This window comes from Hyperoodon ampullatus (genome assembly GCF_949752795.1).
Source record: "Hyperoodon ampullatus genome assembly, chromosome: 3".
Lineage (NCBI taxonomy): Eukaryota > Metazoa > Chordata > Mammalia > Artiodactyla > Ziphiidae > Hyperoodon > Hyperoodon ampullatus.
The window spans coordinates 174,649,426-174,672,318 of NC_136916.1; the positions used below are offsets into that span (position 1 = coordinate 174,649,426).

At 48.9% G+C, this 22,893-nt stretch overlaps 1 protein-coding gene across 1 annotated transcript in view; it reads left to right on the forward strand.

The window, feature by feature from the left end:
- Positions 1-912: 912 nt before the first annotated feature.
- The window catches only part of CYP46A1 (cytochrome P450 family 46 subfamily A member 1), a gene marked incomplete at both ends in the record, with an annotated part of 33,904 nt that continues 11,923 nt past the window's right edge, over positions 913-22,893 (forward strand). The window contains 7 exons of the mRNA XM_079698919.1: positions 913-1,034; positions 7,832-7,912; positions 8,509-8,590; positions 15,185-15,258; positions 15,729-15,815; positions 21,174-21,312; positions 22,020-22,130. Coding sequence (XP_079555045.1) covers positions 913-1,034; positions 7,832-7,912; positions 8,509-8,590; positions 15,185-15,258; positions 15,729-15,815; positions 21,174-21,312; positions 22,020-22,130 — 696 coding nt within the window. The remainder of the gene's footprint in view (positions 1,035-7,831; positions 7,913-8,508; positions 8,591-15,184; positions 15,259-15,728; positions 15,816-21,173; positions 21,313-22,019; positions 22,131-22,893) is intronic.

The following is a 22,893-nucleotide window of genomic DNA, read 5'->3' on the forward strand; positions in this document are numbered from 1 at the left end:
ACCCTTTGGCCACCCCGGGCACATTTCTCGCTTTCGCGCTTGAAGGGGACTTTCCGTAACCAGATTTTCACCCACTCCAACCCTTCGGACTTGGGTCAACGCCTCGGACGTTGCGGCCGCGGTCCCCCAGTGGGACTTCCCCTTGGTCTGGGTGCCAGCCCTGTGCTCTTCATTCGCAGGCAGAGGCCTCCCTGTGTCCCCGGGGTCCTCTTCACCTGCCCCGTGTGGACAGGCCGGGCAGGGGAAACCAGCTTTGGAGGTTGGGGTTTCAGGGAGAGGTATGGGAATAGTCGGCGTGATACAGAAACTTGGAGGCTGGGATGGGGTTTCCAGGAAGGTTTAGGGAGAAAGGAAAGGGCCTAGGAACGCGCGCGGAGAAACGCCGTTATTTGGGGGCGCCAAACCGGGCTGAGCAGCCAGCAGGATTTAGCGCCGCCGCCAGGTCAGCAAGCGCCGAGGAATTAGGGTTGCCAGCGACAACGCGTTCTGGGCGGAGCTGCTGTTGGGGTGGAGCTTGAGGGATGTGGGCGGAGCCTTGGGAGGCGGAGAGAAGGCGGGGCGGGGGGGTCTGAGCCAGAAGTGGAGTTGTGATTGGTGGAGATCACATGCTCTGGGCGGGGCCTGTGAGCTGGGAGGAGACAGTGTTGATGTTAGGGCGGAGCTTCAGGATGGGCGGGGCGAAGCCGGGGCCGGTCCCGAGAGCTGGAGCCGGAGGCGGAGACGTGGTTGGTGGGGACCGAGCTCCTGGGAGGGGTCGCAGCCGGCGGGGGCGGAGCCGAACGGGCGGGGGCGGTGCTGGGTCGCGCCAGGCCTGGGGCCGAGGCGGCGCGCGGCGCTGACAGCTGAGTCGGCTCGCGGCCTCCCGCCCCCTCCGTGCCCGGCACCGACCCCGGCCTGGCCTGCCCCGGAGCCATGAGCCCCGGGTTGCTGATGCTGCTCGGCAGCGCCGTCCTGGTCGTCTTCGGCCTCTGCTGCACCTTCGTGCACCGCGCTCGCAGCCGCTACGAGCACATCCCCGGGCCGCCGCGGCCCAGGTGAGCGGGGGGTGGGGGCGGGGACCTGGATGGGGCTCTCGCATGGGGGGCCGGGGGACCGCGTCCAAGCCGGCAGCGGATCCAGCCTTGCCATTGCGCGCGGCCGCTTGGAAACGGCGGCAGGGAGAGGGGCGCTAACTATTCTTAGTAACAAATTACTCACAGCCGCAGCAGCTGCTCGGCGCCCACCGCGCTCTGCTGGGCCCCGAAAACGTGATGGCAGCGACAACCCTGTTAGGTAGGCGCTATTGTTACCCCATCGTTCAGACGAGGAGACTGAGGCGCGCAGAGGCAAAGTCACCTGCCCAAGGTCACACAGTTGGTAAGCCTAGATTTAAACCCAGGTCAGCCTGGTTCTAAAGTGGGTGCTCTTAACTTTGGGACTTGGATGGGGTCACTCAACCTGGGTTGTCGTACACTGTACTTGGGTCACATCCCCCCTCTTTTTTTAAAATTTCTGTCCTGGTATCTCCTTTTTGTCTTCTCCTTAGTACTTCCATTCCATCCTCGGCCCTCAGCCCACTCACCTTACCTCCCCCCACTCCACCAGAAGCACACCTTTCTGAAGCTTACATCAGACGTGTCATTTCTGTGCTCCAAAGGCTTCCCATCACTTAGAACTAAATCTGATTCTAAATTAAGTCTACTCGGGCCAGCAAGGCCCCTGCTGAGCTCTCAGAACCCGCTCTGTACTGTTCTAACCCCTTGCTTGCTCACTGCTGCCTCCAGTTCTTTCTGCATGCACCCACCCCAGCTGAATCCCTCCTCCCGGGCCTTCCTGTTCCCCATCCACCCTGTATAAAGCCCACCTCCTAGCTCCAAACTCTGGGGCCATCATCCCTGAAGTTACCTTCTTTTCACCTGTTGACTGTCTGTTCACCTGTTGACTGTCTGTCTCCCCCTTTAGAATGTGAGCCCTGGGAGTGCAGGGATACTGTGTGTTCACTTGTGTATCCCCAGAGCCTGGGACACTGCAGATGCTCAATAAATATTTGTTGACTGAATGAATAAACAAGGGTATTAGACACACTTTTTAAAACCTCAGGACACCAACATTTTGGAAGGTACCCACCTCCAGCACAAGCCGGATGCCCTGGCATTTGAAGCCTGAATCCCTGCTTGGTGGGTTCGGGAAAGATCTCTAGCTGGGGACACAGGGAGGCAACTGTTGCCCCTGCCAGCTCTCTCTCCTCCCAGGTGCCCTCTCCCCCCGCTTTTCCCTTACTTTGCAGCTGTGTCTTCCCCTCCATCTAGATGGTTCTTCCCCCAGCCTTCTAGGCTTGTCTTAAATGCCAGCTCCTCAGGGAGGCCCTACCTGCTCCCACACGCAAATATATTTTGTTCATTTTATAAACTCTAAGTCCCCTGAATGGTAATTGGGTAACTATTTGTGCTACCTCTTGTTAAGTGTCTGTCTCTCCCATAGGCCTGTGTCTGTCTTGTTCACTGCTGTGCCCCTGACATCTAGCTCAGCAGCACCTGGTCCATGCACAGTAGACCCTGGATAAACTCTGATCCAAGGTGGATGGTGGAAGTCTCCTGCCAATTCTGTTAGGTACACTCTCACCCTTTCAGGTTGTCAAATCAGCCATCAAGAGCTTGGAATTGAATGAGTTTTGTGCTCATTCTGATAGGTCTCCTCATGACTTGACCTTCTCATAAACCCAAGTGCTTCAAACGCTGCAGACCTGAGCCAATCTCTGTGTCTTAAGAAGAGAGAACTTAAATCAAGCTCCTCTCGGCTACTCTCCCCACATCAATTTTTTTAATTGCATTAAAAAAAATAAAGTTATGTATGCCATAATGTTTATCCCTTTAAAATGTACAATACAGTGCTTTTTAGTATAGTGATGGAGTTATGCAACCATCACTGCTAGTTCCAGCACATTTTCATCTCTGCAGAAAGAAACCCCATAACCATGAACTGTCACTCCTCATTGCCCCCGGAACTCCCATAGCCCCTGACAACCACTAATCTGCCTTCTGTGTGTATAGATTTGCCTGTTTTGGACATTTCATATAAATGGACTCATACAATATTTGACCTTTTGTGTCTGGCTTCTTTCACTTAGCAGAATGTTTCCAAGGGTCATCCATGTAGTAGCATGTGTCCATATATCTTTCCTTTTTATGCCTGAATTCTCCCTCAAGTCTTACACCACAAAATCTACATGTGACCTACAGGTGTGTGGGTGGGTGGAGGAGGCTGAATATAATTTGGGTCGGGCTCTTTATTCTAAGGAGTTCAACTGAACAATGCATATACAAAAAGATTTTGGATTAAAAATTGGTTGGTGGTCAAATACAAAACTGCACTAAATGAACGTTCTGGAACCTCTTTTTAGCATAAATCAAATGCTTTGGCATTCAAAGCCTGGATCCCCAAACCATGATTGGCAACACCATGGTTGACAAGAAATCTGTGCGTATTGGGTCTCCAGTAGTGTGCTTTAGGGCTTTGCCAGCTTGCAGGCAAGGAACCCTCTGCCCTGCAAGAGTCACCGGCAAGATGCCCTCCCTGAGTGCCCTGCTTCTGTGTGCTGGTTACAGACAACATCCTACTGCAACGATCCATGTAACAGCTGAAAACTCAGACCCCGTGTTCAGATCCCACACAAACACTTGTAGCTTCTGTATTTCTCTGTCACTGCTCTGAGCTTCCTCATCACCCCCCACTCTCCTGGTAGTGTGGGATGAATGTAAACTTGACAATGAAAAGTCTCTCTCTCAGTTTTTATTTCTTTTGTAATAAGTTTTTCAAAACTTCTGGGCGGTGTTGCTTCTCTCCACCCTCTCCTGCTTGCCGAGCTGCCAGGCCTGGGGGCTGTTCGACCGTTGCTGGGTGGTTCTCGGTAATGGTGGAGACCTATGGCTGGCTCTGCTGGGTGGCGCATCCAGGGGACTTGGGGTGCCCAGCTGAGCACTCAACCACTGCACCCCTCTGGCGCGAGGCCCTTTCCTGGCCCCGCACCCTCACCCTCACTCCTAGTGGGTGGCCCACCCCTCAGCCATCTCGTGGGCTCCCGCCACCCCTCTGTGTGGCCTCCCAGTGGGCTCTCCAGATGACTTCTGCTCCAGTACTGTCCCAAACTTTCTCTGCCCACAGGAAACCTCGGATTCCCACTGTGCCAGTCGCAGGGTTATAGGAAACCATGCGTGCTGGGGACCGGGCAGGGGAGGGGGATTTTTGCCCTCTCCTCTCTCTCTGGGCAGCTCTGCCATGTCCTGTCTACCACCAGGGGCACACCAGGTGGGCTTCGGTCCGCCCCTCCCCATCCCAGGAGTCTACCATCCCCTCCTTCCATCATCCCTCATCTGCTGCTTTCTAACTAACCCCTGGTCTCCGGGCCCTGCCTTCGCCTCCCCCAGCGCCCCCTGCAGGAACAGGAAGGAACGGGTCGTAGGCTCCTTTCTTGCCTGGCAGTGAGGACCCCACGCCACGCCATGCCCTTGACCTTCTTGAGGTGTCACTCACCTGCCTCCCCAGGTGGCTCTGGACTCCGGTGCTTAGGGTGGAGACTCCCAGGCCTGTGAAGGTGAGGAGGGTCCAGACTCTGTTCTCACTCAGGTGCCTCAAAACCGAGAATCTTCTCTCCAAACCTGCAGCTTTGGGGAGTGGCCATGGGTGCTAGATTATTCTGGAAATACAGCCAGTCATGTGTGATGTCCACGGTCCATCTTGCTGCAGGCGGGGCGGTGTAAGTTCAAAGCCACTCACCTCGAGTGGGCGTGGCTGCCCGGCGCCCCGCCACACCCCGAGCTTCCTAGCGCAGGCCCGCTCTCTCCTCAGTCCCTCACCTCCCGTGCCAGCCAGCGCATGCTCAGCCTTTATTCTCACCTCCTACTTCCCTGAGCAAATGAACAGCCTGAGACAACTTCCTTCCAGGGCTCTGCCGCCAGATCAGCCCCCTTGCCTGCCCTGAGCCCACGTGCCTTCCCCCCCGGGACCTCGGTGCTCCCGGCCAAGGATGCCCGCCCCCACCCCCCCACTGCTCCGAGACTCCAGCAATGCCCCCTCTCCTCCGTCATCACTTTTCCTTCTCTTCTGCATCATTCCTATTTTTATGTAATAGGCTGCAACACAAACCTCTTCCCCCTCACTCGCTCCAGCTGCCGCCCCCCATCCCAGCTTTGCACGCCCACAGCAACACCCCCGTCCGGAGCCTGCCTGTCTCTGGCCCCTGTTCCTCCCTCCCCTTCTCTCTTGAATCCACCGGCCGTCGGGCTCTGGCCTCCACCTCTCCACACAACAGGGTTTGATCAAGGCCCCAGTGACCTCCGTGGAGCTACACGCATGGTCAGCACTTGGTCCCCATCTTGCCCAGCCCCTCCGCTGCTCGGGGCAGGGCGCATCCCTGCCTCCTCCTTGAAGCCTTTCTTCTCGGGTTTGCCCCTCTCTCTCCCCTGCATCTCCTGCTCAGTCTTCCTGGCTGGTTGTCCCTTTACTGCCTGTCCCCCCAACAGTGGCTCACTCTTGGGGCCTCTTCCCTGTCTACACCCACCCCTTGTGGTCTAACCCAGTCTGTCAACACCACTTCTCTGCTGAGGAGTCTCGCACTGACACCTCTAGCTGGGAGCTCTTCCCTGAACTGCAGCCTCAGGTGCCTACCTGCCTGCTTCCCTTCCGTGTTAGACGGGCAGCGCACACCTAACAGCTCCAAGGCTGGCTCCCAGTTTCATCCACTTGTCTCAGGTTGGTTCCCAGAAGCCGATCCTGAGACAAGAATCGAAGTGTAAGTAGTTTGGGAGGGGTGATCCTGGTGGGGTTAGGGATTGGATGGAGAGAGAAGGTCAGAAGGTCAATAAAGCAAATGACCTCTGGGGGCAGCTGAGATGCAGCCCCCCTGGGGAACTCTGGGAGCCGGTGGAACACAGGCTCCCCCCACCCCACCACGAGGTGGACGGGGAGGGGGTCACTGATGGAGGGCTGCTCGGGGCGGTGTTGAGCTGGAACTTCCAGGCTACTCCGCCTGCAGGCAGAGCCAAGAGAGCACAGGGCAGAGACTCGGTTTCTGGCCTTTGGAAGCCTCTCCATCTGCAAGGACAAGGGTGGGGGGCGAGTGCAACAGTGTCTGCTGCCCCCACCAGACCCCCTCTCAGTCCTCCTCACCTTAGTGAGTGGCAGCTCCATCCAACCTCCCAGCGGCCCAGGCCAAAAGCCCCAGGGTCATCCCTGACCCCTGTCTCACACCCCACATCCAGTCCATCAGCAGGTCCCCTTGGCTCCGCCCACCTTCACGTACATTCAGACTCTGACTTCTCATCTCCACTCACAGCCCCCTCACTGGTGCCCCTGCTTCTACCCCTGCCCCCCACCTGCCCTGTCTACTCTCAGCTCTGCAGCAGCAAGGACAATTCATTTAAAACCCAGCTCAGAGCCCATGTCTGTTCTGCTCAAAACCCTCCAGTAGCCCCCACTTCACCAAGCTCAAAGCAAAAGTTTGGATAACAGCCCACGAGGCCGTACACGATCTTCCCCCATCCTGGTGACCTCATCGTGCACCAGGTTCCCCTCAAGCACTCTGCTCCAGCCACACCACCTCCCTGCTGTTCCTTGAACTTACCAAGCACTCTCCTACCTCAGGACCTTTGCACCTACGATTCCCTTTGCCTGGAATGTTCATCCCCCAGATACCTACGTGGCCAGTTCCTCACTTCTTGCAGTTCACATGTCACCTTCTTTATTAATTTATTTATTTTTGGCTGTGTTGGTCTTCATTTCTGTGCAAGGGCTTTCTCTAGCTGTGGCAAGCGGGGGCCACTCTTCATAACGGTGCGCGGGCCTCTCACTATCACGGCCTCTCCTGTTGCGGAGCACGGCCTCCAGACGCGCAGGCTCAGCAGTTGTGGCTCAATGGGCCCAGTTGCTCCGCAGCATGTGGGACCCTCCCAGACCAGGGCTCGAACCCGTGTCCCCTGCACTAGCAGGCAGACTCCCAACCACTGCGCCACCAGGGAAGCCCACATGTCACCTTCTTAAAGGGATGTTCCCTGACCTGCCTATTTACAGTAATCCTCCTACACCCATCCCCAGCAGCTCTCCTTACCTCCCCCAAGTCTGATTTTTCTCCCATCACTGTCTGACTCCCTGTTTACTTACGTATTTATTTATTCACTCTGTCTCCTCCCAGGAGAATGTGAGTGCCATGACCCAGAAAACCCCAATTGCAGTTTTGGTGTCGCCCATTCTGGAAGCTGTAGTAAGTGAGCTTGACGGGAATAAAGTTAAACAGGAGACAGGAAGTCACCAGTACCTTGGAATGTGCCTAAGGTGACACCACACAGGCTTGTTTACAATCTGGTAATCGCACTGCCGAGTTAGCATGACCAAACTATGTCCTGGTGAGAAGGACCGTGGGGCACCCTGGTAACAGCCACGCACCTGGGGCCAGGTGACTTCCTCTTCCCAGCCTCGGTTGCCCTACCTATTAACTACGTTAATAATAGACCTACTTCAGGAGGTGTGGGGAGTTCAGATGGGGTCAAGCTCATCATGGGGCCCAGCATTTAGTAAATGTTCCATGAATGTCTCGGGTTATTCCTCATGCCAGCCCCCAATCTCTGCACCAGCGAGATGGTTTTATCCCTCTCCATCTTTCTAAGAAAGCTTCCGGAGCCAGTCAGACTGGGATTTGCATCCTGCCTGGTGACCCTGAGCCAGGACTGTACCTCTCCGTGCCTCAGTCCTCCCATCTGTGAAGTGGACCTGATAATGCCCACTTCACAAGGTCCTGTGGGGAAGGGAGCACTCTTTGATGGTGACTTCCGGTCATCTTAATGTTTCCCATTTCTTCTAGCTTCCTTCTAGGACACCTCCCCTACTTTTGGAAAAAGGATGAGGTTTGTGGCCGCGTGCTCCAAGATATGTTTTTGGATTGGTGGGTCCTAACTTGTCATTTGTTGCCCTACTCCAGTCTCTGCCCCTCACGAGCCAGCTTCCCCCAATCCCCTAACCCCCAGTCCAGCACACACCCACCTCCCCAGCCCAGGTCACCCCCACCCCCAGCAGTTCCTACTCTGAGGCACACAAGGGTGGTTCAGAAGGCAAGCTCTGCCTTTTGCCAACTTCGTGGCCTTTGACCAGGCATCAGAAGCTCTCTGAGCCTCAGTTTCTTCATCTGTAAATTGGGTGGGGGTATGACTGGGTAACAGTCATTGTTTAGGGTGGTGCTTTACACTTTTCAGAGACGTGATATTGCTTGATTCCCAGCACAACCTTTTGGGGCAAAGGAGGAGGGTAGCAACCCTATTTCATGGATTTGGAAACTGAAGGCAGTGGGGGATGTGACTCAGCAGTGAGTCAGCAACAAGGCAGAACCTTGGCCCCAGACCCCTGCTGAGACCCGCCCCACCCAACTCCCCCCCTCCCCCCCAGGGATGGGATGCCCTGTTTCTCCAGCTGAGCCTGGGCTGATCTGATGACATTCACATCTCTGGTAGTTGACAGCCTCCTTTGCATCACTTTGGTTCCCAGGGCTAAGAAGTACGGACCTGTCGTGCGGGTCAATGTCTTCCACAAAACCTCGGTCATCGTCACAAGCCCCGAGTCGGTCAAGGTAGGAAACAGAGTGGTTTCCAAGGGGAGCCCTCCTCTTCCCTGGGATGGGTGCATGAAACTCTACCCCAGGGACTGTGGGAGAAACGTTCCAGAGTCACGCACATTTGGGCTGGTTTCCCGAGGATCCTGAAGGGAACAGCATCTTTCCCTCTAACCACCCACTTTTTGGCAGTGGGGTTGGGGGGCTCCTAAAAACAGGGCTGTTTGATGTGGGCCTGAGTTCTTGTTAGACTCTTCTGGGTTGGGAGTTTTGCCCAGCTGGTGCACGTGTGTCTGGTTAGTTCACCTCTCTTCGAAGTTTCTTCATCTGCGAGGTGGGATTATAACCCCTTTCTTTTAAGACTATGATGGGAACTAAATATTGATCCATTTATTTAACAAATAAAGGGTCAAAAGATGCTTCAACATGCACTTTTCTATGTACTTCACAATTATTAACCCATTTAATCCACAGAGGGGTAGGGACTCTTATTAGTCCCCATTTTAGAGGTGAGGAAAGAGAGACAGGCAGCATTAGTTGGCCTATAATATGTGCAGGATGGTGTCTGCCATATACGTACTAAGAATGGCCAGTTGGCAGAACTGGGCTTAAATCTGGGCTCTGCCACCAACTGGCTATGGAACCTTGGACAAATTACTCTTTCACTCTGAGCCATAATTTCCTCGTCTGTAAAATAGGGATGATGCCTCGCTTACAGGTGGTTGTAAGAATGGAACTGATGAATTGGGAGATTGGGATTGACATATATATACACTAATATGTATAAAATAGATAACTAATGAGAACCTGCTGTGTAGCACAGGGAACTCCACTTCGCTGTACAGTAGAAACTAATACAACATTGTAAAACAGCTATACCCCAATAAAATAAAATTTAAAAAAGAATGGAACTGAAATAATGTGTGTGAACCATCTAGCCCGTGCATGGCACACAGCAGGTGCTCAATAAATGATTGTGCTGTTACTCTCATGGTGGGTACTGAGCAGATGTGTGGGGATGATGCTCTGCTTAGACAGTGGCTGTGGTGACACTAAGGGGGATAATATACAACTTGGGGTCTAGATCACAAGACAAGTTGAATGAGCATGGTGTCTCTAACAGGATGTTAAAAGTCATTTTATTTTTAAAAAGTTTCATTGCAAATACAGACACATGCCTTAAGACTTTTTAAAGCATGCTACCAAAAACCATACACTAGACCTTCATGATGCTCAATGAGATAAGAACTTGAAAGATATATATTAATATGATGAATTACATTGCTTAGCATTTAAGTGTCAAATCAGCACTTCCTGGTCATGATACAATTTGTTCCTGGATACGTGGATACAATTTGCTCATCTCTTGTTAAGAATTTTTGTTTCTATATTTTTTCTTCTCTTGATCCCTGGCTTTGGGATCAGGTTAATAGGCCTCATTAGATGAGTTGGGAAATGTTCCCTCTCCTCTGTTTTCTGAAAGAGTTTGTATAGGAGTAGTGTTATTTCTTCCTTTAATGTTTGATAGAATTTACCAGTGAAGCCATCTGGGCTTGGCATTTTCTTTGAGGGAAGTGTTTTTGTTTTCTTTAAATTATGCAGTCAATTTTTAAAGTTGATATATGGCTATTAAGATTTTCTATTTTTTCTTGAGTTTTGTACCTTTCAAGGAATTTCTCCTAAATTGTTGAAATTACTGATATAAAGATGTCCACAATATTTATTTATTATCTTTATCATGTCTACTGGATCTCTGGGAATGTCCCCTCTTTCGTTCCTGAGAACAGTAATTTGGGTTTTCTTTTATCTCATTGAACAAGCTGGCAAGAGGTTTTTCAATCATATTCATCTTTTCAAAGACCCACCTTTGGTTTTATTGGTTTTCTCCATTGTTTGTTTCCTATTTTATCGATTTCTGCTCTTTTTTATTTCCTTCCTCTACTCACTTTCAGTTTGTTCTTTTTTTTTTTTTTTTTTTTTTTTTATGGTATGCGGGCCTCCCACTGTCGCGGCCTCTCCCGTTGTGGAGCACAGGCTCCGGACGCGCAGGCTCAGCGGCCATGGCTCACGGGCCCAGCCGCTCCGCGGCATGTGGGATCCTCCCAGACCGGGGCACGAACCCGCGTCCCCTGCATCGGCAGGCGGACTCTCAACCATTGCGCCACCAGGGAAGCCCTTTCAGTTTGTTCTTGTTCTAATTTTTTAAGGTGATAGCTTAGATAATTGATTTTAGATTTTGTTTCCTTTCTAATACAGGCATTTAAAGGTTTACATTTCTCTGTAAGCCCTACTTTAGCACAAATATACCACACATTTCAATATGTTGTACTTTTATTTTCATTCAGTTTAAAATAATTTCTTAATTCCCTTGTGATTACTTCTTTGAACCATGGATTATTTAAATGTGTGTTATTCAATTTCTAAGTATTATAAGATTTTCCAGATATTTTTCTTTTATTGATTTCTAATTTAATTCTGTAAGGTCAGAAAAAGTGTTCTTCATGATCTCAATCCTTTAAAATTAATTGAAGCTTGTTGTATGGCCTAGTATATGGTCTATATTTGTGAACGTTTGTGAGCACTTAATAAAAAAACATATGTTCTGTAATTGTTGGAGTGTTTTAGAAATGTCAATTAGGTGAAGTTGGTTGATAGTGTTGTTTGAATCTTCTAAATCATTACTAATTTACTTTCTACACATTCTAGCATGCAGAAAGTAAATTACTCTCTACTGAGAGAGGATTGTTAAACTCTCTAAACCCATCATGGATTTGTCTATTTTTACTCTCAGCTCTATCAATTTTGATTCATGTATTTTGAAGTTTAGTTACCAGGTGTGTACACCTTAAGCAAAGTTATAACTTTGTGATGAATTGATCCCTTTATCTTTAGAAATTTCCCTTTTCCTTGGTAGTATTCCACTTCCTGAAGTATATTTTGTTTGGTATTAATATAGCCACTCCAGCTGTCTTATGTTTAGTGTTTCATGGCATATCTTTTTCTATCCTTTTCCTTTCTTTTTGGCCATGCCATGTGGCACGCAGGATGTTAGTTCCCCGACCAGGGATCGAACCCATGCCCCCTACAGTGGAAGCGCAGAGTCTTAACCACTGGACTGCCAGGGAATTCCCTCTACCCTTTTACTTTTTATTATTATTATTATTTATTTTTTAAAATTTATTTCACTTATTTATTTTTGGCTGTGCTGTATCTTTGTTGCTGCATGTGGGTTTTCTCTAGTTGCGGCGAGTGGGGGCTACTCTTCATTGAGGTGTGTGTGCTTCTCATTGCGGTGGCTTCTCTTGTTGCGGAGCACGGGCTCTAGGCATGTGGGCTTCAGTAGTTGTGGCATGCAGGCTCAGCAGTTGTGGCTTGTGGGCTCTAGAGTACAGGCTCAGTAGTTGTGGCACACAACTACTTAGTTGCTTAGTTGCTCCATGGCATGTGGGATCCTCCCGGACCAGGGCTCGAACCCACATCCCCTGAATTGGCAGGTGCACTCTTAACCACTGCGCCACTAGGGAAGCCCTATCCTTTTACTTTTAACCTATCTGGAACTTTATATTTCAAGTGGGTTTCTTATAGATAGCATATAGTGGAGTTTTGCTGTTTCACTCAATCTGAAAATCTCTGCCTTTTAATTGGAGTGCTTAGGTCATTTACATTTAATGTAATTACTGATATGGTTAAGTTTAAATATACCATGCTGTTATTTGTTTTCTATTTGATCCACCTGTTTTTTGTTCCCTTTTCCTCCTTTCCTGCCTTTTAGATGAGTATGTTTTAGTATTCCATTTTACACCCACTATTGTCTTATTAGCCTCTTTCTCTCTCTTTGTGGTTGTCCTAGGATTCATAGGATAATCTTTAACTTATATCAATCTATCTTCAAATAATATTATATCACTTCATCTCTGTTTACTTTTAAGACTTTCTCTTTATCACTGGGCTCAGAAATTTGATTATGATCCACCTTGGTGTGCCTTTCTTTGTGTTAATTCTATGTAGGATTCTTTGAACTTCTTGGATATGTGGGTTCCTTGAGCATGTTTGTAAAATTGTAATAAATGTGTTAAAGTTCTTGTCTGTGAATTCTGTCATCTCCATTATTTCTAGGCTTGGTTATAGGTCAGATTTTCCTGCTCTTTGGCATGTCTAGTGATTTTATGCTGCACAATGGACATTTTGACTTGTATGTTGCTGAGTGCTCAGTTTTGTTTTATTCCTTTAAAGAGTGCTGGACTTCATTCTGGCAGATCACTTTGATCCTCTCCAGGTTGCTTTAAGGCTTTTGAGGGTTGATCAAGTGTAGGCTTTTACTCTAGAGCTAGTTTGGCCCCACAACTAAGGAGTGACCCTTCTGAGGACTCTAATAAAGTCCTTGTGTCTGAGGTTTAACTGTGGCCAATGGGGACTTGAGCAATTCTTAGCTTGTTTGAGCTCTGTTTAGCCTATAGTTACCCAGTAACTATAGGCTATAGTTACCCAGTTTAGCCTATAGTTTAGCCTATAGTTACCCAGTAACACTCCTTTCCCCTGAAGTTTTTTACCTGGTCTTGTGGAGTTTCACTCTACACATGCCCAGATTGGTAGTTATACAAAGATACATGGGATCCCTGTGCAGATTTCTGCACAGGACCTCCTTCTCTGCATAGCTCCCTCCTCTTGTGTCCTCTGCCCTACAAATTCTAGGCTTTTCTGGCCTGCCTGGACTCTGACCTCTGTCTTATCGATTATTTGGCAAGCCTGCTGGGCTGTATTTGAGTTTATTCTTTAAGTGCCTTTGTTCTAAAATTGCCTCTGGGCAGAAAGCTGGAATGATCCTGTATTGTATGGCTCTTGCCTTTTTTTTTTTCCCTTTTCCTTCTGTCATGGTTCACTGCCCATTGTACAGTGTCCAAAAGCAGACATTGCATAATTTTTGCTTATTTTTCTGGCTGTTTATGGCCAGAGGGAAAGTGCCTAGCAGTTACTCCTCCATGGGCAGAAGTGCACTGTCAGAATGGGCAACAGGAGAAGGCAGCAAGGTGCTGGGGGTTCCTTGTGCATCCCTCATGTCCCAGAGCCCAGCTCACTGGGCCAAACAAAGGATCTGTAGTTCCAGGGACAGCAGGCTGTGGGGACCCTGGTCAGAGACTGTGCTGAGGCTGCTCCGCCTCAGGGGGTGCTCCTCAGTTCAGGTTGGGACAGGCTGGCACAGACCTTGGACTACTCAGAGGTATTTGAATAGGGCCTGGGAGGTGGGCCTTTACTGCCAAGGTCTTTTTGCAGAAGAGGAAGCCAGCAGGCTTAGGATAGTGACAGAACTTGGTTTACAAGTGACAGTTTCGGGGTAGGGGTGGGGTCCCCGGGATGTGGCTTGTGACCTGAAGTCACCATTTCTGAGGTTTCCTTTGAGCTGAAACTTTGGCTTAGATTCCCAGGAGCTAAGTCCACAGTCACCAGCAGCCCCTGGGATTAATGGATAGCAGAGATGTCACCTTACTGCGTCCCAGTGCCCACAGGGTAGAGCCAAGCGTCCCACAGGGCAGGCTTCGGGGGTGCTGCTGCCCCTCCCCCGCCTCCACCCCTCCACTCCTCTGCCTGAATGCACCATGTGACAGGGGTTCTCCTGCCTGGATCACAGCCTTCTCTCTCCTCGCCCCCACAGCAAATTGCCTGGATTCAAATCCTATGTCCACCATTTACCATGTGGTGACCCTGTGCCAGTTTTAAACTTCCGTTTTTCACCTAGATGTACGATGAGCATAAAAATACCACCCACGTCTTAGGGTTGATTGGGCATTAAATGAGCTCTAGGGCGCTGGTGTGCATTTGGCATTCATGGAGCACCTGCTGTGTGCCAGGTGCCATTCTCTGCACTTTTCACGTAGAAACAATTTTCTCTTCACAGCAACCCTACCAGGCAGGTACTCTCCCAAATCCCATCTTGTAAAATAAAGAAACAGGGGCAAGGAGGTGAGTAACTCACCCAGGGTCATAGAGTTGGCAAGTGGTGGAGTGAAATATTTGAGCCAGATTCCGATTTAAGCCAGTGGAACCCACAGCCTGAGCTGTCAACCCCTGGGCTGTGCTGCCTCAAAAGCTGCTAGCTAATGTTACTGTTGCTACCCTCCTGCTCTTGGTGAGGAAGTGGACCCTTCCTCCAGGAAGCCTTCCTTGACTTCCACGGCTGGGTTGGCACTAACAACACTGAATCTGTGCTGAGTATCTCTCCTGTGTCCTAGAAGCCCTCCCACCAGGCTTCTCCCCTTCCCCACTCTGGTTTCAGAGCAGCCCAGGCCTTTTCTTGCCACCACCTTGGAAAGTGGCGTGGTGTGGGCTCCTGAGTGTGGGCATTGGAGTGAGGAAGCCACCCTGCATCAGTCCCCAGCTGTGTGACCACAGGAAAAAATCACTTCACCCCTCTGTGCCCCGCTTTCCTCATCCCTGAAAGACAGGACTTCCAGAGGGAGTGGGTGAGATCACTCATACGAGCGTTCACACCGTAGCTGGCACTCAGCTCAGGGTGATTATTTGGAGGCGTGTTTCATACGAGACAAGAAAACTGCTGAGTCTTCTGCAGCCTCTCATGGGTGCACAAGCTCATGTTGTGTTTTTGGGGATGTTTAGAAGTTCCTGATGTCAACCAAGTACAACAAGGACTCCAAGATGTACCACGCGATCCAGACTGTGTTTGGTGAGAGGTAAGACGCGAGGAGGGGTCTGGGGCAAGGCCAGGAGAGCCTCTGGCTGCAAGTGGAGGGTTCACAGGGTCCAGAGTGTTGGATGTAGCATTAAGTCCCAACACCCTGGCTGCCGAGCGCACGACAGGGGCCATCCGTGGTGGTCACCACTCTTGTCACCAGCACCTTCCTTCTCGTCCTTTCCCCTCCGGATGGCAGGTGGGAATGCAGGGGTCACTGAGGTTGGGGCACACGATCACCCTTATGTGTGTATGTATTATGGTAAAATTCACATCACATAAAATTCACCATTTTAACCGCATTGGAATTACAATTCAGTGGCACTGTTACATTCACCATGTGGGGCAACCATCACTATTGTCTGGTTCTAGAACATTTTCATCACCCTAAAATGTGACCCGACCCCGTCAGGCAGTCAGTTCTCATTCCTTCACCCCGTTTCTCACATCACGTGTTTGTCTCTTCCGCAGGCTGTTTGGCCAAGGCTTGGTGTCCGAATGTGACTATGAACGCTGGCACAAACAGCGGAGGGTCATGGACCTGGCCTTCAGCCGGAGGTGAGTGTGGCCGCAGACAGGCCCTGGGGTCATGGCTGGCTGCTCAGAGGCAGTGCTGGGCTGCCAGCCTGGGTGGGCTTGGCAAGGGCGAGTCTTCATTGGAAGGGGCTTCACCTTCACCCAGGCTGAAGGGAGAGAGGAAGGACACGGCATTACCGGTCAAAGAGAGACCAAGACAACCAGCGGGGTGGGAGTCTGAGAGGCCCCCAAGTAGTTTGTGAATGTCAGGAGCTGAATGACCACGATGCCTGGAGGTGTGGGGTTCCTGTCCCCCAGCAGCTCCCTTGGCTCAGACCTCAGCACTCCTTGTCTGGGCTTTTTCATTTATTATAGTTTTCATTTTTTGGTAACATTTTATTTTTAAAATAGCTGTTTTCATGAGATATAATTCAAATACTATACAATTCACCCATTTACAGGTACAATTCAATGATTTTCAGTATATTCACAAACGTGTACAACCATCACCATGGTTGATTTTAAAACATTTTCATCACCCCCCCCAAATCAGTCACTCCTTATTTCCTGTCAATGCCTGCAGCTTCTGACAACCACTAATTTAATTTCTGTCTCTATGGGTTTTCATATTCTATACGTGTCTTATAAATGGAATCATACAACATTTCTTTTATGCCTGGTTTATTTCACTTAGCATAATATTTTCAAGACTCATCCACATTATAGCATGTATCAGAACTTCATTCCTTTTTATTACCAAATAAGATTCCGTCGTATGAACATACCACATTTTATGTATCCATTCATCAGTTGATGGACATTTAAGTTGTTTTTACTTTTTGGCTATTGCGAATAATGCAGCTATGAACATTTTTGGGTGGATATATTTCTCTTGGGTATATAGTAATGGGATTACTGGGTCATATGGTAATTCTATGTTTAACATTTTGAGGAAGATAATCTTTTATTTTGATATAATTTCAAATTTACAGAAAAATTTTCAGAATAGTCTAAGGGACTTCTGTATATCTTTTACCCAGATCCACTTATTGTTTATCGTTTAAATCACCATATGTTTTGTCATTTCTTCTTTATGTGTATATATAAATATATTTATAATTTTCTCTCTGTGTGTGTATGTATATACATTTTTGTATAGTGCATGTTTTTTAAATTATTTGAGAGTGAGTTGGAGACATTGTAATCTCTTCTCTTAAATGCTTCTGTGTGTATTTCCTATGAACAAGGACATTCTTTTACATGACTGCTGTTCAGTTATCAAAATGAGGACATTTAACATTAATCCAACTGTTATCTAATCCATAATCCATATTCAAATTTTGTCACTTGTGTAATGACAGCTCTTTTTATTCTTGTCTAGGATCCAATCCAGGTCCATGTGTCACGTTTAGTTACCGTATCTCTTTATTTTATTTATTTTTTATTTTAAGTAATGTAATTAAATTAATTCATTTATTTTTGGCTGCATTGGGTCTTCGTTGCTGCGCGCAGGCTTTTCTCTAGTTGCGGTGAGCAGGGGCTAATCTTTGCTGCGGTGCATGGGCTTCTCATTGCGATGCCTTCTCTTTCTGCAGAGCATGGGCTCTAAGCACATGGGCTTCAGTAATTGCGGCACTCGGGCTCAGTAGTTGTGGCCTGTGGGCTCTAGAGCGCAGGCTCAGTAGTTGTGGTGCGCGGGCTCAGTAGTTGTGGCTCATGGGCTCTAGAGAGCAGGCTCAGTAGTTGTGGCCCACGGGCTTAGTTGCTGTGCGACATGTTGGATCTTCCCAGACCAGGGCTCAAACCCACGTACCCTGCGTTGGCAGGCGGATTCTTAACCACTGCGCTACCAGGGAAGTCCCAGTTACCATATCTCTTTAGCCTCCTTCATTCTAGAACAGTTTTTACTCTTTCCTTAAATTTCTTGACCTTAAGATTACAGGTCAATTTCATAGAACATCCTTCAGTTCTGTTTGTCTGCTATTTCTGTTCAATTACACTCAGGTTGTGCCTTTTTTGGTGGGAATGGCTCAGGAGTAATGTTGTACCCTCCTTAGGGCATTGTTGTCTGGAAGCACGTGTTGATCTGTCTCATTGTTGGAGATGTTAACTGCTCCCTTGGTTAAGGGAGCCTCCAGGCTTCTCCACTGTGAAGTTACTGTTTTGTATGTAGTCTGTGGACAACCATATAAACATTTTCACCTAGACTTTCATCACAGCCTCCTCCCTGGCCTCCCCACCTCCTGTCTCCCTCCTCTAATGCATCCACCTCACCACCCTGGAGAGATCTTGCCGAAACTCAGATCTGACCGCATCTCTTCTCTGTCCTGAAGCCTTCAGTGGCTCCCTATGATCTGAAATATGAAGGTCAGACCTCACTCCCCCTTACTCTGCCCCTGAGACCCCTCCAACATTTGGACCCTCTCACCTCCACCTTTCTGGAAACGCTGGGCTCTTTCTGGCATCTCTGCCTGTGTTGCTGCCATTCCCTCTGCCTTCTGTGCTACCCCAGGGAATTCCTCTGACTCCTTTGATACCCAGCTAAGATGTCACTGCTTTGGGGAACTGTTTCCTGACCTTCCAAGACTGAGTTCATGTCTCCATGATGGCTTCTGTCACATCCACTGCAATGATTCTCATTCAATCTGCCTCCCTCACTAGACCTCAGGTCCGTGAAGGCAGAAGATGCACCCTGTTCCTGGACCCCTGCACCCAGCACGGCACCAGGCACTTCACAAGCCCTCCAGGAATGTCCATAGAATGAATGCATGGAATGGTCTCGGTCTTACTGGAAAGTTGCCAGGAATGATAAAAGGAATAGCCTAGAAGGAGGCATTTATTTAATGAATACTTGTGCCAAGTGCCAGGGTTATGAAGGCCAACCAAGGTGACGTGGTCCCGCCCTCAGGAAGCTTTGAGGTTATGGGAGGGCATAGATTCTAACCAGATGGCCGCCCATAGTGCTCATGATATAAATACCAGCAGCATTGTTTTGGTTAACCCTCTCCATCACACGGAACCTCACGTTTGAACTGCACTTTACATTTTATTAAGTGCTTTCACATTTTTATTTAAAAATTTTTTAATTGTGGTAAGATACACATAACATAAAATGTACCATCTTGCCCATTTTTAGGTGTACAGTTCAGTGGTATTAAGTACATTCACATTGTTGTGCAACCATCACCACATATTTTTATTTTTTAGTTTCACAATAAGGTAGCCAGCTAAGAGATGATGATTTTACTGGAAATGCAAAATTCACAAAGTTGCATGAAAGAAGCTTTGGGAGATTACTGTGTTTATGAAAGTGTCAGTGACCCTTGGTTAATCCGAATTCACTACTGAGGAAGAAAATAGGAACCACTGGTGAGTTTCATCTCCAGCCAATATCCACAGAGAATATCATTATATACTTTTAATAAAATCGTGAGAATGAACTGCCGGTTTTTGCTTTTCTAGATATTAATTTTACTGAAGAACCTTGGTCCCAATCAATCATTCCATAAAAGACAAGGAAATGTAAAATAGATAGCTAGTGGGAAGCAGCCGCATCGCACAGGGAGATCAGCTCGGTGCTTTGTGACCACCTAGAGGAGTGGGATAGGGAGGGTGGGAGGGAGACACAAGAGGGAGGGGATATGGGGATATATGTATATGTATAGCTGATTCACTTTGTTATACAGCAGAAACTAACACACCATTGTAAAGCAATTGTACTCCATTGTACTCCAATAAAGACGTTTTAAAAAATGCAAAAAAAAAAAAAAAAAAGACAGGGGGTTGGGATTTCACTGTACCGCTAACATTCCAGTCCGATATTTTGTATCTGCAGTAGCTGCAAGGGATTCAGTACTGGTGTGGTAACCAGCACGTGGGATCCAAATAGTCAATTTGAATGTGATTTTTTTTAAAAAAAGACAACTACAAAGAATCTTGCAAATAAATATATACTTGCAAACCATGTAAGTGTTATGAAAAAAAAGTCAAGGCTACCATGGGAGCATATATTGAGAGTACTTCGGCCTAAGAGACATTTCCCTGAGGATGTGGCATTTGGGTGTCCACCTGGAGAGAGGGCAGATGTTAAGGTGTTATGAGGCATAGGGATGGAGGGTGGGAGGGGAGACGGCTCAGGCAGAGGGGACAACATGTGCAAAGGCCCTGAGAAGGGAAGGAGCATTGGGCTTTGGAGAAGATAACAGGTCATTGTAACAGGAAGGCAGTGCTGCAGGTGGGAATGAACAAGAGCAGACAGCCTCCTGGGCCCAGGTGAGGATTTCCCCTCCCTCACAACAGGGTGCTTCAAAGCATTTTAGGTGGGCAAGGGACCAGATTCGAGTGGTGCTTTCATTATATGCCTGGGCCACAGAGGACGAGATATGCAGCCAGCATGGGGTGGGAGCAGCAGTGACCAGACAGATGCTGGGGCCTGTGCTAGAGCTGGGAAACAGAGTAGGGCTGGCTGCTCGGCAATGAAGAGTGGATAGTCTTTCCTAATTAAAAAAGTTATTCTTTTTTTTTTTTTCTTCCCCAATTTGCTCTTTTTACTGTTTTTTAAAACCTCTTATTTGGAAATAATTTCAAATTTCTAGATAAGTTTCAAGAATAAGAACAGGAGAAAAAAACACCTGTATACCCTCTACCCAGATTGCTAACATTAAAAATTACTTTTAATTTCAAAAGCAGCACTTTCTCTTTGTAAAAATTCAGAAATATGTAATGTACAAAGGGACAATTTCCCCCCTTTCCACTCCCTCAGGGATACCATTTTTGTGAGTTTGGAGCACATCCTTCCATACCTCTTTCTAAGCTGTATGCCAGGCAGACAAGCCAGGTAGCTGTCCCGGGGCAGGGGTGCTGTGGATTGGGAGCTCTGGGTCAGAGGACTCATTTCTGTGTAGGGTTGGGCACTATGATTGCTCAAGGACAGAGAGTGAAATGGGATAACAAAAGGCTGCAGATGGTGGCCCCAGGCAGGGCAGGTAAGGAGAGTGGGCAGTGCAACCAAGAGGTTGGAGGGGAAACTTCATGGACTCTAAGAGGCCCCAGAGGCCTTTCTTCCCTTCCTGCCCACTGTCTTCTGGAGTTTCTACATTACCATGTCTCCTTGGGGTCAGAGTTGAAGGGCCAAGTGGCAAACAGAGGACCCAAGAAACCATTAAAACAAGGGTAAAGGGACAGTGGCCATCCTGAGTGGAGGGGGCTGGTGAAATCCAAGGCTTAGTTTGATTACTGCAGCCCCATCCTGTGAGCTGGGTCTTAAAGGGAGACCAGAAAGGCTGGGAGGGGCCCCCACCTCCACTCTGCACACTGGTCTCCCTTCAGAAAGGGGGGCACAGGATGTCCACAGCCCTGGGCTGGTCCCAGTGGCCGCTGATGTCTGTGCTGTTTCCTCAGCTCCTTGGTTAGCTTGATGGGAACATTCAATGAGAAAGCAGAGCAGCTGGTGGAGATTCTGGAAGCCAAGGCGGATGGACAGACTCCGGTGTCCATGCAGGATATGCTGACCTGCACCACCATGGACATCCTGGCCAAGGTGATGGGAGGATGGCGGAGTGGGGTGTGGGGAGGGCCACATGGGCAGAGGGCACTTCTTCCCTCCCTCTTCCCCTGCTTGCTTCCCTCTCCTCTCCCCGCTTCTCCACATATAAGCCGCCCCTTCTCTGGGCCGGGAGGGTCATCTGTTTTATCTCCTCGAACTTTGAAAACAACAGTGTGAGGTTGGAGCTACCTAACTCATTCTCTAGAAAGGGACACAAAGAGATGCAGAGACGGGCCTCTGGCTGGTCAGTGGCAGGGCTAGGACTGGATCTCAGGTCTGCCTGACTCCTAGACCAAGCCTACCTCCCCCTCAGCACCCCCCATGGGGTATTGCTTGACTTTTCACCCTGGCTGTCTCAGCAGTGGCCTAGATAACCCCCAACCCAGGTTAAGGATGGAGCTCAGGCACAGTAAGTGAAGAGTCGTCACCATTCAACAATTCACTGGGAAGCTGGGTGTGAAATAGACACACAAGGAAGGCTGCATTTCAGGGGAAATGCATCTTGTCAAGGAAGGAAGCCAAGGTTTGTTGAGTGGCTACTATATGCCACTTAATCCTACCACATCCCACAGGTTCGGGATTATCGTGGGTTGTTGTGAGGAGCTGATGACATGATGCACACAACCCTTAGCTCAGGCTCTGCCCTGGGTCTTCAGTCCTCCCATCACCCATGCATGACCTTGCCCTTCTCTCTCCCCCAGGCAGCTTTTGGGATGGAGACCAGCATGCTGTTGGGTGCCCAGAAGCCTCTGTCCCGGAAAGTGAAACTGATCCTGGAGGGCATCAGTGCATCCCGAAACACTCTGGCAAAGGTACCTGACATCGTAGCTTGTCTTGTCCTCGTTTGCTGGAGAACTTCCTCCTGTGATTTTTTTTTCAGAATGGGTTTTGAGTTCTGATATGTCTGAAGTGACTTCCAAATCGGTTAGGATTTGCATACATCCCCTAAAGTAGAGGCTGAAAATCGAAGTGGTTTAAGTAAATTAGGAGTAAATCTTTCTCTCATGTGAAATGATCCTGAAGCAGGATGGCAACGATGACCCCATAATGTCAGATGTTCCTGGATTTTTCTGTCTTTCTGTTCCACTGTCTCTAGTACATCACCTCATTGTTATAAGATGGCTGCCGCAGATCCAGCTATCGCCTCCTTGTTCCAGGCATGAAGGAAGAAGGAGGGGGAAAGGTGGCACTGTTACCAAACCGAACTTGGGTCTGCTTGCCCACGTGCAGTAAAGCCAATATATTGATACTGGGTTGTGGTGAGGGAAAGTGCAGCATTTATTGCAGGGCCCCAAGCAAGGAGTCTAGGCAGCTAGTGCTTAAAAGGCCCAAACTCCCTGAAGCCTTTCAGGGAAAGGTTTTTAAAGACGAGGGTGTGTGTTTGGGGTGGGGGGAGGGTGTGGGTATGGGATTCGCTTGTGGACATTCTTCTGATTAATTGGTGGTGAGGTAATCGGGAGTCAGCATCATCAACCTTCTGGTTCCAACCAGTCTGGGGTCTTCGTGCTGGTGTGCAGCATACAGTTAACTTCTCCCACCTGGTGGGGGCTTCAGTTTCTGGAAAACAGCTCAAAG